Raw genomic sequence first — 14,234 nt, 5'->3', positions numbered from 1 at the left:
AAGTGAAGTTTCGATCAAATGAGTCCTGATCTTAAATGATATGGTTCTTCAGAGCGTGGATAACGAATCATTTGATTTAAATCGCGAATCCTTTTACTTTAGATCAGGATTTTGGAGTGATTTCGCGAATCTTTGTTTAGATTAGAAAATACTAAACTATTATTAGGGCAGTGCAGTTATAAAAACAAAACCAAGTAAAAGTATAGCCTACACATATATATATATATATATATATAAAAAAAATTATTAGGATATTTTTATTTATCTATTTCTCTCTTTTTTTAGAATTTGAAATAAAAGACATTGTTTAATAAGTGAGATCTCTGAGTGAAGTCCCTGAAAATCTAAAAAGTGGTCCTGGAAAGTCCCGGAATTTTTTTTAATAATAATTTGATAAATTTCAGTGAAATAATGTATAATTTGTTACTATTTCTTGACGATAATTTTTTTTATAGGTAATTATTGCAATAAACATTTTTAAACATTAATCATTAAATTATAATATTTAAAACATTTGTAATGATCAGAGTAAGCCTGTGTAACACATTTTGAATTATTTTGTATGAAATATGCTATAAATGTGAACCAGTGTTATTTCAGTGATAATGTTAACTTGCTTTTGTCTTTCCAGAATTTCAGTGTTACTTTTACTCTTTTGTTTCAGTGTGGTTGTCTAATTAATACTTTATTATAATTTTAAAAAAGGATTATATTTAATTTTATTTATTTTGCATTGTGAGATTATTTTATGCCAATTAAGCACATTTTCATGCAATTCTCATCATCATTTTCTTTCAAATGAAATGTAATTTTTTATTTATTTTTTTCACTTTTATTATGATATGGAACTATTATCTATAGAACCACACTGGGGCAAAAAACGAAAAAAGTAAGTAACAGAATTAATGGGGAAATTTTAAAGCAGAAAGACTAAAATATTTTTGGTCAATTGAATTATTCTCTATTAATGCTGATAAATGTATCATTATTCCAATAAATTAAAGGCAGTACAAAATAATGGTGCAAAATATAATATTTTTTCTTTAAATTCTGGGGTAAAATATGACACTCTTAAAGATAAAGGTGCTTTAAAAGGTTCTTCACAGCGATGCCATAGAAGAACCATTTTTAGTTTCACAAACCATTCAGTCTTTTTTTTTTACCTTTTTATAATCTGAAGAACCTTCTTTCGCCACAAAGAACCTTTTGTGAAACAGAAAGGTTCTTCAGGTGTTAAAAGTTCTTCATGGAACCATTTAAACAAAAGGGGTTCTTCTATGGCATCATGACGTTTTCTTGAGAGTTTTCATGAGAAATATATTAATCAGCCAAAAGGAATGCACATTTCCAATACAAAAGCACAATCATCTGTATCACATACATTAATGCTCTCTTAGATGTTTTCTTCAGTGCAGGGTTTCTCATCACAAGAGCTGATCCACAGACACTGACCTGAGAACCCGGACGGACACCTCGTACACGGCAAAAACCACCATGTTGACGGGAAACGCCCGCAGGCAGTTTATTCCCAGGGTTTTGAAGAAAATCCCAGGCCCTTCGTTCCGTACGGTCTCAGTCACGCAGTGAACGAGTCCTCGGTATCTCCTCTCTCCTCGTACGCCGTCCATCTGCAGACGGGCTTTGATCACATCCATGGGCGTCCCGACAGACCAGCCGGCCATTCCTGCAACTCCACCGGCCAACAGCACCGCAGGCCATTCTGATGACAAGAACACACATGTTTAACTCTATAAAGCCTCGAAATGATCAGCACAATCTCCTCCATGTCTTCCAGCCCTGGCTCGAGCCCTGCCCTTGCACTGCAAAAAATGCTTTTCTTACTTAGATTTTTTGTCTTGTTTCCAGCCAAAATATCAAAAAATTCTTGAAGCAGGAAGGATTTTCTAGACAAGTAAAAATTGTCTTGTTTTTAGTTAAAACAAGCAAAATAATCTGCCAATGGGGTAAGAAAAATAATCTTATTTCAAGCAGACAACTAGATTATTTTTCTTACCCCATTGGCAGATTATTTTGCATGTTTTAAGCAAAAACACACCTAATTTTTACTTGTTTTTACTAAAAACAAGACAATAATTTTTACTTGTCTCAAAAATCCTTTGTGATTCAAGAATTTTTAGATATTTTGGCTGGAAACAAGACAAAAAATCTAAGTAAGAAAAGCATTTTTTGCAGCGAGTCTTATCTTAAGTAGCACGGGTATATTTGTAGCAATAGCCAAAAATACATTGTATGGGTCAAAATGATCGATTTTTCTTTTATGCCAAAAATCATTAGCATATTAAGTAAAGATCATGTTCCATGAAGATATTTTGTAAATTTTCTACCTTGACTTTTGATTAGTAATATGCATTGATAAGAACTTAATTTGGACAACTTTTAAGGCAATTTTTTAAATATTTCGATTATTTTTGCACCCTCAGATTCCAGGTTTTCAAATAGTTGTATCTCAGCCAAATATTGTCCTATTTTAACAAACATTGTGTCAATGGAAAGCGTATTTACTCAGCTTTCAGATGACGTAAGAATCTCAGTTTCGACAAATTTACACTTATGACTGGTTTTGTGGTCCAGGGTCACGTTTGATCAATTTAGCCTTCTCAAATCAACACCACTTGCCTAAAATAAAATCTATAGACATAAAACAGTCATTTGAGTGGAGAGTGGAAGCTAAAGCATGCTTTGCAGGATATGGAAGTGCATTTTTTCTTAATAACAGTGAAAACCTAAGAATATGCCATCATTTACAAGAGTAATACATCATTCGGAACTGCAAAAGGTCTACTTTTATTTGTGTGCACTCACAATATCAACAAAACCTTGTGTTTTTGTAAAATAGCTAAAGACATGCGCTTTCTGCCGTCTCTGTGTTGAGGAGGAGGGCTTCACGAAAATGATCTGAAACTCAGGGAATATTTTCCTCATAGACATGATAAATATATGTATAGAATGCTTTAAATTACAACTTTAAAACGAAAGAATTTGTGTAATAAAACCATGCTATATTGCATAAAGTTAATGTGAAAATTCGGCATACTTTGCCCCTCCCCCCAAAAAAGTCTGTGGCATTCAACCTGTCTTCACAGTTGGAACAAAACTGATAATTTGACGCAATATCAGTAAAATCCAATAGCATGTAGTGCGGTATCACCTCTGTGCCGCTTCGCTAAACCTAAGCACCTACCCTGCGCCCCAATGTTCAAACTACCCGCCCTAAATAGTATGTGACAGACAATACAATAAGTGTGTCCCAAAGCTGAGTATGCTACTATTTCAGGTCAATTTTTGAAGTGTGGATCCGTGCACACTCTAATGGCTAATATTGCCCAAAATCCATTGCGCTTTGGCAAAGGATTCGGTCCAGAACTACAAACACAATTAAAAAGCGTTAAAATACTATGACGAATGTGTGGGACCGGTGGTTAGGCAGAGATGTTTAGAAAAGGGGATTTAAGTTACTAATAATCCACATTTAACCTGGTAAAACAAGTATTTATTTAATGTTATCTGTGTTTTATTTCATCTGCAACTCATTGTGAACTTTTATAAAAAATCGTCTGGTTGTTAACTTTTAAATGCATCAAAATAAAAGCAGAGTTTTCGGCATGAAAGACCCACGAATGGCAGAAAAACTAAAAAATACACCATTTTTGCTCATAAAGGTAAGAGTAATACATCATTCGGAACTGCAAATGGTCTACTTTTATTTGTGTACACTCACAATATCAACAAAACGTTGAGCTTTTGTAAAATAGCTAAAGATGCGCTTTCTGCCGTCTCTGTCTTGAGGAGGAGCGCTTCACAAAAATGATCTGAAACTCAGCGAATATTTACCTCACAGACATGAGAAATATATCTATAGAATGCTTTAAATTACTACTGAAAACTAAAAGAATTTGTGTAATAAAATCATGTTATATTGCGTAAAGCAGGGGTGGGGAACCTTGGCCCTCATCCTGCAAGGTTTCCATGTTTCCTTGCGCAAACACACCTGATTCAAATTAACTAGTGATTGTGCAGAACTTCATTGGCTGTTGGATCCATTTGATTTGAGTCAGGTGTTGTGAAGCAGGGTTGTATGAAAAACTTAGAGGACTGCGGCCCTCGAGGACCAGGGTTCCCCACCCCTGGCGTAAAGTAAAGTTAAAACAGTTAAAACAGCAATACAAACGTAGGCTTCAACTCAGTTAACTGGCGGATTTATAAGAAAAATAAAACAATGTTGGCAAAGTTATAGGCTTGTTGGCTTTTCTGAGGTAGGCTAAATGTTAATTATTATGACTTTTTTTAACTCTGATTTCATGAGGCATCGTATTTATTACTTTTTTAACATGCATTCAAATATTAATGTTTATTTCATGCTGCAAATATTAAAAAGAAAAAGATGATTGATTCACATGCCGCTCGATCTGAGGCGAATATAGTTATCTACAAATTAAAGACCGTAAAAATCACATTGTTTGTATTTTATCATAAAATTGACAGAATTTATAGGCTGAGACTCGTGTGCTGCAAATAATGAATGGGCTTGAAAACATTAAATATTATTTCAAAGCAAAACAGCTTGTGAATACTCACTTAACGTTATATACTTAAGAACAAGTTAACCGAATAAACAACAAAACTGAAATATTTGGGGTTTGATTTACCTGGCTCTTTCTGTCCTGCCGGTGTGAGTTGTGAACAAAGCGTGCTGTAGGTCAGGAAGTACGTGGCGAATGACGGCCCGTCCCTGAAGGCCAAAGGAAGAGCTCCTCTGTAAAGGCCTGAAACTCCCTCGTCTCTGGCGATGCTCAGGAGGCAGTGGATCGGTCCGCTGTATTTGGGTTTGAGTCCGCTCCTCTTGCTCTCGGTCTGACACTGGAGACGAACCTTCACGATGTCGCCAGGTGACATTACAGAAATCTAAGAATGCACAATATGTGACAATGAATGTTTTCACTTTATTTGCATCTTGATTCAAAATCAGGCTTGTGTTTCTTATATATATGCAGTGTTGGGGGTAATGCATTACAAGTAACGCAAGTTATGTGATAATATTACTTTTTCCAAGTAACTAGTAAAGTAACGCATTACTTTTTAATTGACAAGAAAATATCTGAGTTACTTTTTCAAATCAGTAACACCAGTTACTTTCCCTCCATTTATTGATTAAAAGCTCTCCTGTCCTCATGTTGAGAGAAATCATGAGTAAGACGTTACTTTAGTTCTAGAATAAATGAACATGCATTAATTCATCTCACTCACTAAAAAACAGATACAGCGTTCTTCAAAATGAATAAAAACACTGAAATTCAACGCAAACCTGCAATAATTAAATATGTTAAATAATACGAATATCCTTTATGTATTTAATCCCATTTTATGAACCGATGTCTTTGCTGCCGACCTTCGATGATCCAATTCATCCAAACTAATAAGCAGAAATGACTCAAGATAATCTAACATTTGTTTTCCTTTTTTTATTGCTGAAGAGTTGATTTTTTCTTCTGCGGTCTACTGTACAGACCTCAATTTACTTTTCTCTAAGCCTGAGGCTTTTGCTGTGAAAAGGCTTTTACATTTGACAAAAATAGAAGTTTTTATAATAAAAACAAACAAGCAAGCCCTGGCCAGATTTTAAAAGTAACGCTAAAAGTAACGTAACGCATTACTTTCCATAAAAAGTAACTAAGTAACGTAATTAGTTAATTAGTAACTCAATATTGTAATGCATTACTTTTAAAAGTAACTTTCCCCAACACTGTATATATATTTAATATTATATTTGGAAACAAGTCTCTTCTGATTAGAAATACATGAAAAATTATTTTTTTTAAATAATCGGAGCGCAGATTGCAAATCATTTGATTCAGATCGGAAATTCTGAGGGGGTTCGTGAATCTTTGGATTCAAATCGGAACTTCCCAAAAGCTTCATTGTTTGTATTTTTAAAACGCGCCACCAGAGAAGCACTATTTAAATTTCAGTCTGTTTGTATTTGCCAAAACTCAGACCTGCGCCACTCCACCCGCCAGACCTGACAGGAACACATCGAGCTTGGTGTTGGGAGCGCCGATCCCACGGAACTGAGCCAAACACTGCAGACAGTTCCGGTAAGTGCCGAACACCACGGAGGACGTCATGGATATAGTGGTGACCGGCAAAGCCATTCCCTTAAAGAAGCCATGGGCCTGTAGCAAAATAAGAGCATGAGAACTCAGAGAGAAATATTCACTTCTCTATTATTGAAATATACACTTCTGATGTAAATGTGCATTTCATACCCCTTCATTTTTGACTGTGGTTACGACGCAGTTCCAGATTCCCGTGAACTGTTTCTGGGTTTGGATTCTGACCTGCAGGGGTCAAATCAACACATTCAGGGTCAGGAGATGCTGTCACAGCAATGCGTGTCTGAAGGTATGAGCTAAATATAATATGTGACCCTGGAGCACAAAACCTGCCTTAAGTAGCACGGGTTTATTTGTAGCAATAGCCAACGATACATTGTATGATTCAAAATGATTGATCTCTTTTATGCCAAAAATCCTTGATGAAGATTTTGTAAATTTCCTACTGTAAATATAGTAAAACTTAATTTTTGATTAGTAATATGCATTGCTAAGAACTTCATTTGGACAACTTTAAAGGTGATTTTCTCAATATTTAGATTTTTTTTGCACCCTCAGATTGCAGATTTCCAAATAGTTGTTTCTCAGCCAAATATTGTCCTAACAAACCACACATCAATAGAAAGCTTATTTATTCCGCTGTAATTTAATGCATTGATGTATCTCAATTTCAATGGAAACATGAGGGTTCCAAAAAATTTAAATATTGAGAAAATCACCTTTAAAAAGTTGTCTAAATGAAGTTCTTAGCAATGAACTAATCAAAAATTAAGTTTTGATATATTTATGGTTGGAAATTTACAAAATATCTTCATGGAACATGATCTTTCCTTAATTTCCTAATGATTTTTGGCATAAAAGAAAAACCATTTTGACCCGTATGTATTTTTGGCTATTGCTACAAATATACCCGTGCTACTTAAGGCTGGTTTTGTGCTCCAGGGTCACAGTTGAATTTGTAGCAATAGCCAAAAATACACCGTATGGGTCAAAATTATTGATCTCTCTTTTATGCTAAAAATCTTTGATGAAGATTTTGTAAATCTCCTACTGTAAATATATCAAATCTTAATTTTTGATTAGTAATATGCATTGCTAAGAACTTCATTTGGACAACTTTAAAGGTGATTTTCTCAATATTTAGATTTTTTTGCACCCTCAGATTGCAGATTTCCAAATAGTTGTTTCTCAGCCAAATATTGTCCTAACAAACCACACATCAATAGAAAGCTTATTTATTCCGCTGTAAATTAATGTATTGATGTATCTCAGTTTCAAAAAATGCACCCTTATGGCCGAGATACAACTATTTGAAAATCTGAAATCTGTGAGTGCAAAAATAAATAAATAAAAATATTGAGAAAATCACCTTTTAAGTTGTCCAAATGTAATTCTTAGCAATGCATAGTAGCCTACTAATCAAAAATTACAAAATATCTTCATGGAACTTGATCTTTACTTAATATCCCAATGATTTTTGACGTAAAAGAAAAATTAATCATTTTGTAGCAATAGCCAAAAATGCACTGTATGGGTCAAAATTATTGATTTCTCTTTTATGCCAAAAACCATTAGGACATCATGTTACATGAAGACATTTTGTAAATTTCCTACCGTAAATATATCAAAACGTCATTTTTGATTAGTAATAGGGATGCACCAAATGTTCAGCAACCAAAATAATTTAAAATAAGCTCTTTTGGTGTACGGCCGAATAAGCGAAAAGGCCAAAACAATGATGTGACGTGATCAAATAGAGGCGTGCACTAATGCAGCAAACATGTGGTCAGTGTGGAAGCATTTAAAACTGTCTGAGAAAGACACAAAAATCATTCTAAGCAGAAGAGAAAGGTTACTGTATGATGACTGAAATCATCCATTAGTCAATCAACTCCAGAACGTTCTGTTGTCTAATACACCAGACACCAATTGTATTTATTCTGACAGCAGCTCCTTAGCCAGGGTTCAAAGCCCAAAGATGAGAATCATTCACAAATCTGCTGCTGCCAGCAAAAAGTAGGACTGAGGTCTTCTTGCGGGTTTCAAAATAAAAGTCAGCATTCATAAATGTTAGTATTGTCATTTTACTGCTGTTCTGTAAAAAGTAAGACAAAAATAATGATAACAATCATTCCAAAAGCTCTATTAATACATTTATCATAACATTCTCCTTTGCTCAGCAAGGCTGCATTTATTTGTACATTAAAAACACATGCCTGATCGAAGAAATGGATCTTAAAATGGCCAAAGAATATTATTTTAACTTACTTAACTTATTAATTTTGGTAGGCTATAATGTCTACTAGAGTGTAAAAAATGTTAAGTAAATATTTTTAAATTGTTGTTTTGTAATAGTTTTTTTCTTTGTAAAGCAAGATCAAACTGTAAAAAGCAAATATTGGGTATTTAATTTATGCAATTGTGAAAAAATTAGCAAAATACATGGGGGGAAAAAACACATGCCTGATTCAAGAAGGGGGTCTTAAAAATGGCCAAAGAATATTATTTTACTAACTTATAAATTTTAAGTTAAACTGTGCTTTGTTGGAAGGCTATAATGTCTACTAGAATGTTACAAATGTTAAATAAATATTTTTTAATTGTTGTTTTTTAATTGATTTTTTTCTTTGTAAAGCAAGACAAAACTGTACAAATCAAATATTGGCTATTTCATTTAAGCAATGGTGAAAAAATTGGCAAAATACATGAGGAAAAAAACACATGGCTGATTCAAGAAGGGGGTCTTAAAAATGACTAAAGAATATTATTTTACTAACTTTGATTTATTTTGAAGTTAAATTGTGCTTTGTTGGCAGGCTATAATGTCTACTAAAATGTTACAAATGTTCAGTGTTAAGTAAATATTTTTATATTGTTGTTTTGTAATTTATTTTTTTCTTTGAAAAGCAAGACAAAACTGTACAAATCAAATATTGGCTATTTCATTTATGCAACGGTGAAAAAATTGGCAAAATCTTTTCCCTCATTAAAATGAGGGAAAAACACGGAAAAACCGTGTTCGGTAATCGGCCAAGAATTTTCATTTCGGTGCATAACTAATTAGTAATATGCATTGCTAAGAACTTAATTTGGACAACTTTAAAGGCGATTTTCTAAATATTTAGATTTTTTGGCACCCTCAGATTCTGGATTTTCAAATAGTATCTCGGCTCAAATATTGTCCGTTCCTAACAAACCATACATCAACTGAAAGCTTATTTATTCAGATTTCAGATGATCTTTAATTCTCAATTTCAAAAAACTGACTAGTTTTGTGGTCTAGGGTCACATATAGCATGTATTAATATAAGTGACTGATTGAAATAAGTGTACTTTGACAGTATCCAGTGGATAGCCGACCGCCACACCGCACGCCCCTGGAACACACAAACACTCGAGTACAACACGAAACATACAGGTGCCAGTATCAATGTTGAAGTGTTAGTAACTGATATTAAAACATTGTCGAGTTCTGAATGTACGATACGTTTGGGAGGAGCTGCTAAAGAGAACATCTTTCACCAGTGTTTCCCAACCCTTTTCCTGAGGCACATCAACAATTTGCATTAGGGAACAGGTTTACAAGACTTTTCTGCGAACTCAATGATGTTCAGATGGATTGTTTATAAACTGTTGTTCACATGATCTTATGGGCATCAGATCAAAGGATTGTGCCTATGATACATTATAGCTGATTTCTACATTTTTAGTTAAACTCATTTTTGTCTTCTACATCTATTTTGATTGTCATATTAATCCTATTTTGTATACAATTAAAATTCACTTTTAGAAATGTTGTGCTTGATTCAACAAGGATTTGTGCCTGATGAAGAACATTAGTTTTTTTTTTATTAAATTAAGAGACTAGATTAATAAATAAATCAGAATTAGTCATTGAAATAGAGATTAGTAATTAATAAATAATTACAATTTGCTTTCTTTAATCTTTACATTTCTTTGCTGTGTTATGTAATTTTATTATTCTGTTAATTTAATTTTCAATCATTCAACACAAGGATTTGTTTTTCTTTATTATTTATTTTTTATAAGTTTTATAATGAAACGTATTTTTATGTAGTCTTAATTCTATATTTATTTTCCAATTAAAATGCACTTTTTTAAAATGTTGTGCTACCGTACAATCAACACAAGGATTTGATATCATTGATTAGATTAAAATTTGTTTATTTTTATTTTTACTATTCTCCTATTCCTTTTTCCTTAATATTTATTTTCCTAATTAAAATTGACTTTTTTATTTAAATTATGTGCTTCATTTAGGACTGTGCATGATTAATGATATATGATTAATTATTAAATTAAGTAATTTTCTTTTTTTTTAATTAAATTATTCATAATTAGATTTTTTTCTCTCATTCCCAATTTTTTTTATAAAACTGACTTTGTTCAACATAAATATTGTGCCTAATGAATAGCTAACATTACTACTGTTTTTATTAAGTAACCAGATTAATAATTAGATTAAAATTACTTATGTTATAATTAAACTTATTTTTATGTAGTTTGTCTTAAGTCTATATTTCTTTTCCATTTAAAATGCACTTTTTAAAATGTTGTGCTACAATCAACACAAGGATTTGATATCATTAATTAGATTAAAATTAAATGAAACATTTCATTTTTCCTATTTCCTATTCTTTTTCTTTCATATTATTTCTTTTCCAAATTAAAATTGACTTTTTTTATATTATGTACCGGTATTTCATTTAACACAAGGACTGTGCATTGATGAGCTTTTAATTAAGTAATGATGTATTATTAATTAATTATTAAATTAAGTAACATTCATATTTTATTTATTTTTATTTAATTAAATGATTCATAATTAGATTTTTTTTTAAATTCTCATTCCTAAATTTCTTTCAAAATTTACTTTGTTCAACATAAAAATTGTGCCTAATAAAGAGTTAACATTACAACTGTTTTTCTTAAGTTACCAGATTAATAATTAGATAAAAATTACTTTTTTATTTTATAATTAAACTTATTTTTATGTAGTTTGTCTTAATCCTATCATTTCTTTTCCAGCTAACACTTTTTGCACTTTAAAATGCACTTTTATAAATGTTGTGCTACATTCAACACAAGGATTGTGCAATGAAGACCTCACATTATTGCTGTTTTTTCTAATTAAATTAAGAACTTTAAAACTTACTTTGCATTTCTTTATTTTTTTTAATAAAACATTTTTCTTATTTATAGATTTATCTACTTCTATTAGTCCAATGGTTTTTTTTTCTGCAAATAAAACTGAGTTTTTTAAGTATTGTGTGTGTGTGCAGGGAATAGCCTATGCATACTGATAAAACATTGCCGATTCCTTGTGTGCACTAATTTTCTTATGCAAAACCAGTCAAGTACTCTGCCATACTGTGCTGTACTATACACATCCATTCCAGTGCATAAACACAACACTATGCAGCAGAGACTAGTCTCAAAAACTAGATTTAGACACTTGAAACCCCTCTAGAAAAATATCAGAAAATCCTAACCAGACAAACAACAACAACAGACTTTGAACTGTACCTCCGATTGATCCTGCAAAGAAGTCGGCGAAATGCATCGTCCTTAGATACATTTAATATGATCGTTTCTGATAAATAATTGCATAATGCAACACTGTCGTGCTCCAGTGAAGGTTAGAAGTGCATTTGACCTGCGTTAGTCCTTTTGTAACAGTCCTTCATTTCTCACGTGGTTCCTTTGACAGCGGCACCAGTTTGTTCGGGCTTGCTCTTATATAAAAGCAATAATGAGCCATTTTCATTGCATGCATAATACGCGATGTGCATTTATTTGATCATCTCTTTGCATTTATAATTAATAAATAATGTTTTCCTATTCCACGAGTTTATGACAGGTGATTAGTTGCATTCTCTAGCGTATGTGACGCATGATAAATAGCCTAAGCCTTTATTTATTTAGTTCAGAATAATGACAGACCAAGCGATTTTTTTTCACACACGCATTGCAGTATTTGGGTTTGAGCCCTAGACAGCATAAACATGCTGATGCAACGCGGAAGAGAAATTACGAGTGCGATGAATCTTTTTCTGAGCCGAGTCCTTTCGAAAGATTCAAAAGAGTCGATTCGCGAATCACTGGACGAAGCGCGATCTGGAAAATAGCGACAACTGCAAGATTGTGTCAAATATTGATCTTAGAAAATGCACTTCAACTGTGCATAGAACGAATTTGGTGTTTATATGTCACTTTCTTAATGCATTAAGCCACGTTAAGCGTTTTCTTCTTCCTACATATTCTAGGTTCTTCTGCTTGTCTGTACACAACTTATATATTTTTAATAAATTGTATACCAAATCTGGTCTTAATATCACTGTCTTCGTCCATTAAGCATTTTAGAATGTTTATTTTCTTGGACTGAAATATGGTCAAATATATTTTTAAATGCTTTTTAAAAATATATATCTATATTTAAAATTATTTTTAAAACTGTACAAAAATGGGCCAAAAAATGTGACCCTGGACCACAAAAGCAGTCTGGGTATATTTGTAGCAATAGTCAAAAAATACATTATATGGGTTCTTCAAAATTCTTACATTTCTTTTATGCCGCAAATCGATAGGATATTAAGTGTAGAGCATGTTCCATGAAGACATTTTGTAAATTTCCTACTGAAAATACATCAAAACTTAATTTTTGTTTAGTAGGTTAATGTGCATAATGTGCATTTTTTTATTTTTTACACCGAATTTCAAATAGTTGTATCTTGGCCAAAAGGGTGCATTTTTTTTTAAATTGAGATTTATACATCAATAAATTAAATTAAAGCTGAATAATTAAGCTTTCCATTGTTGTATGGTTTGTTAGGACAATATTTGGCTATGATACAACTATTTGAAAATTTGGAAACAGATGGTGCCAAAAAAAATCTACTTTAAAGTTGTCCAAATTAAGTTCTTAGCAATGCATATTATATTTACTGTAGGAACTTTACAAAATATCTTCATGGAACATGATATTAATATGCTAATGCATTTTCTTTCCTATTATTTCTTTCCTTAATTAAAATGGCTTTTTTAAATGTTGTGCTTTATTCAACACAAGGACTGTGCATGATAAAGATCTATTAATTAATTAATCAATCTATTAATTATATATTATTAACTAATTATTAAAGACATTTTTATTTTTCAATTATTTTTTGTTTATTAAATAAATTATTAATAATTTAAAAATAAATAAATTAATTGTATTTTTTTTCTCATTCCTAAATTTCCTACTGTAAATATGTCAAGACCTCATTTTTGATTAGTAATATGCATTGCTAAGAACTTCATTCGGACAACTTATCTCAATATTTAGATTTTTTTGCACCCTCATATTTTACATTTTTTAAATAGTTTTAAATATTTTAAATATCTCAGCCAAATATGTAACCCTGGACCACAAAACCAGGCATAGAATCGGATGGTGCAAAAAAAAAAAAAAAATATTGAGAAAATCACCTTTAAAGTAATGCATATTACTAATCAAAAACTAAGTTTTGATATATTTACAATAGGCAATTTACAAAAAATATTCATGGAACATGATCTTTACTTGGCATAAAAGATCAGAGGATAATTTTGACCCATACATTGTATTGTTGGCTATTGCTACAAATACTGGTTTTGTGGTTCAGGGTCACATATTTCGGGTGAAAAAGTCAGTAACCTTTGTGTGTTTTTTTTTTTTTAATAAACTTTAAATAATGTTGTAATCACAAGAAGAAACTGTACTTAAGACAGTTAGAAGACTTTTACACACTTATCTCTGTTGCACTATATTGTTTACATGGTTTGCACTCTCTACCATGTGCCCTTACTTGTATTTTTCATTTTTACATATTATATGTTTATTTGTATTTATTCGTATTTTTTTTTATTCTACCTTTGTATTTAATGTTACTTTTTGTATTTAATGTTACTTTTTGTATTTAATGTTACTTTTTGTATTTAATGTTACTTTTTGTATTTAATGTTACTTTTTGTATTTAATGTTACATGTATGCACCATGGGTCTGAGAGTAACGCAATTTCAATTCTCTGTATGTCCTGTACATGTGGCAGAATTGACAA

General features: G+C 31.7%; 1 protein-coding gene across 1 annotated transcript; it reads right to left on the bottom strand.

Moving 5' to 3' along the window:
- Window positions 1–363: 363 nt before the first annotated feature.
- On the bottom strand, window positions 364–11,813 carry LOC141283141 (solute carrier family 25 member 47-A-like). The gene is made up of 6 exons (XM_073816416.1): window positions 11,679–11,813; window positions 9,465–9,508; window positions 6,285–6,356; window positions 6,015–6,191; window positions 4,668–4,923; window positions 364–1,720 (listed from the first exon to the last, which is right to left on the bottom strand). The coding sequence occupies exons 1-6, from the start codon at window positions 11,728–11,730 to the stop codon at window positions 1,425–1,427; spliced, it is 897 nt and encodes a 298-aa protein (XP_073672517.1). The 5' UTR covers window positions 11,731–11,813; the 3' UTR covers window positions 364–1,424.
- Window positions 11,814–14,234: the final 2,421 nt, after the last annotated feature.

Source organism: Garra rufa, chromosome 13 (assembly GCF_049309525.1).
Source record: "Garra rufa chromosome 13, GarRuf1.0, whole genome shotgun sequence".
In the NCBI taxonomy this organism is placed as follows: Eukaryota; Metazoa; Chordata; class Actinopteri; order Cypriniformes; family Cyprinidae; genus Garra; species Garra rufa.
The sequence above is the reverse complement of the archived record's forward strand: the minus strand, read 5'-3'. Positions and strand labels throughout refer to the sequence as shown.

Coding starts and splice junctions, on each gene's coding strand:
- LOC141283141 (XM_073816416.1), bottom strand. CDS start 11,730: ATGTATCTAAGGACGATGCATTTCGCCGACTTCTTTGCAGGATCAATC. Junction 9,509..11,678: donor CTTTGCAGGATCAATCGGAG/GTACAGTTCAAA, acceptor TGTGTGTTCCAG/GGGCGTGCGGTGTGGCGGTC. Junction 6,357..9,464: donor ATCCACTGGATACTGTCAAA/GTACACTTATTT, acceptor TGACCCCTGCAG/GTCAGAATCCAAACCCAGAA.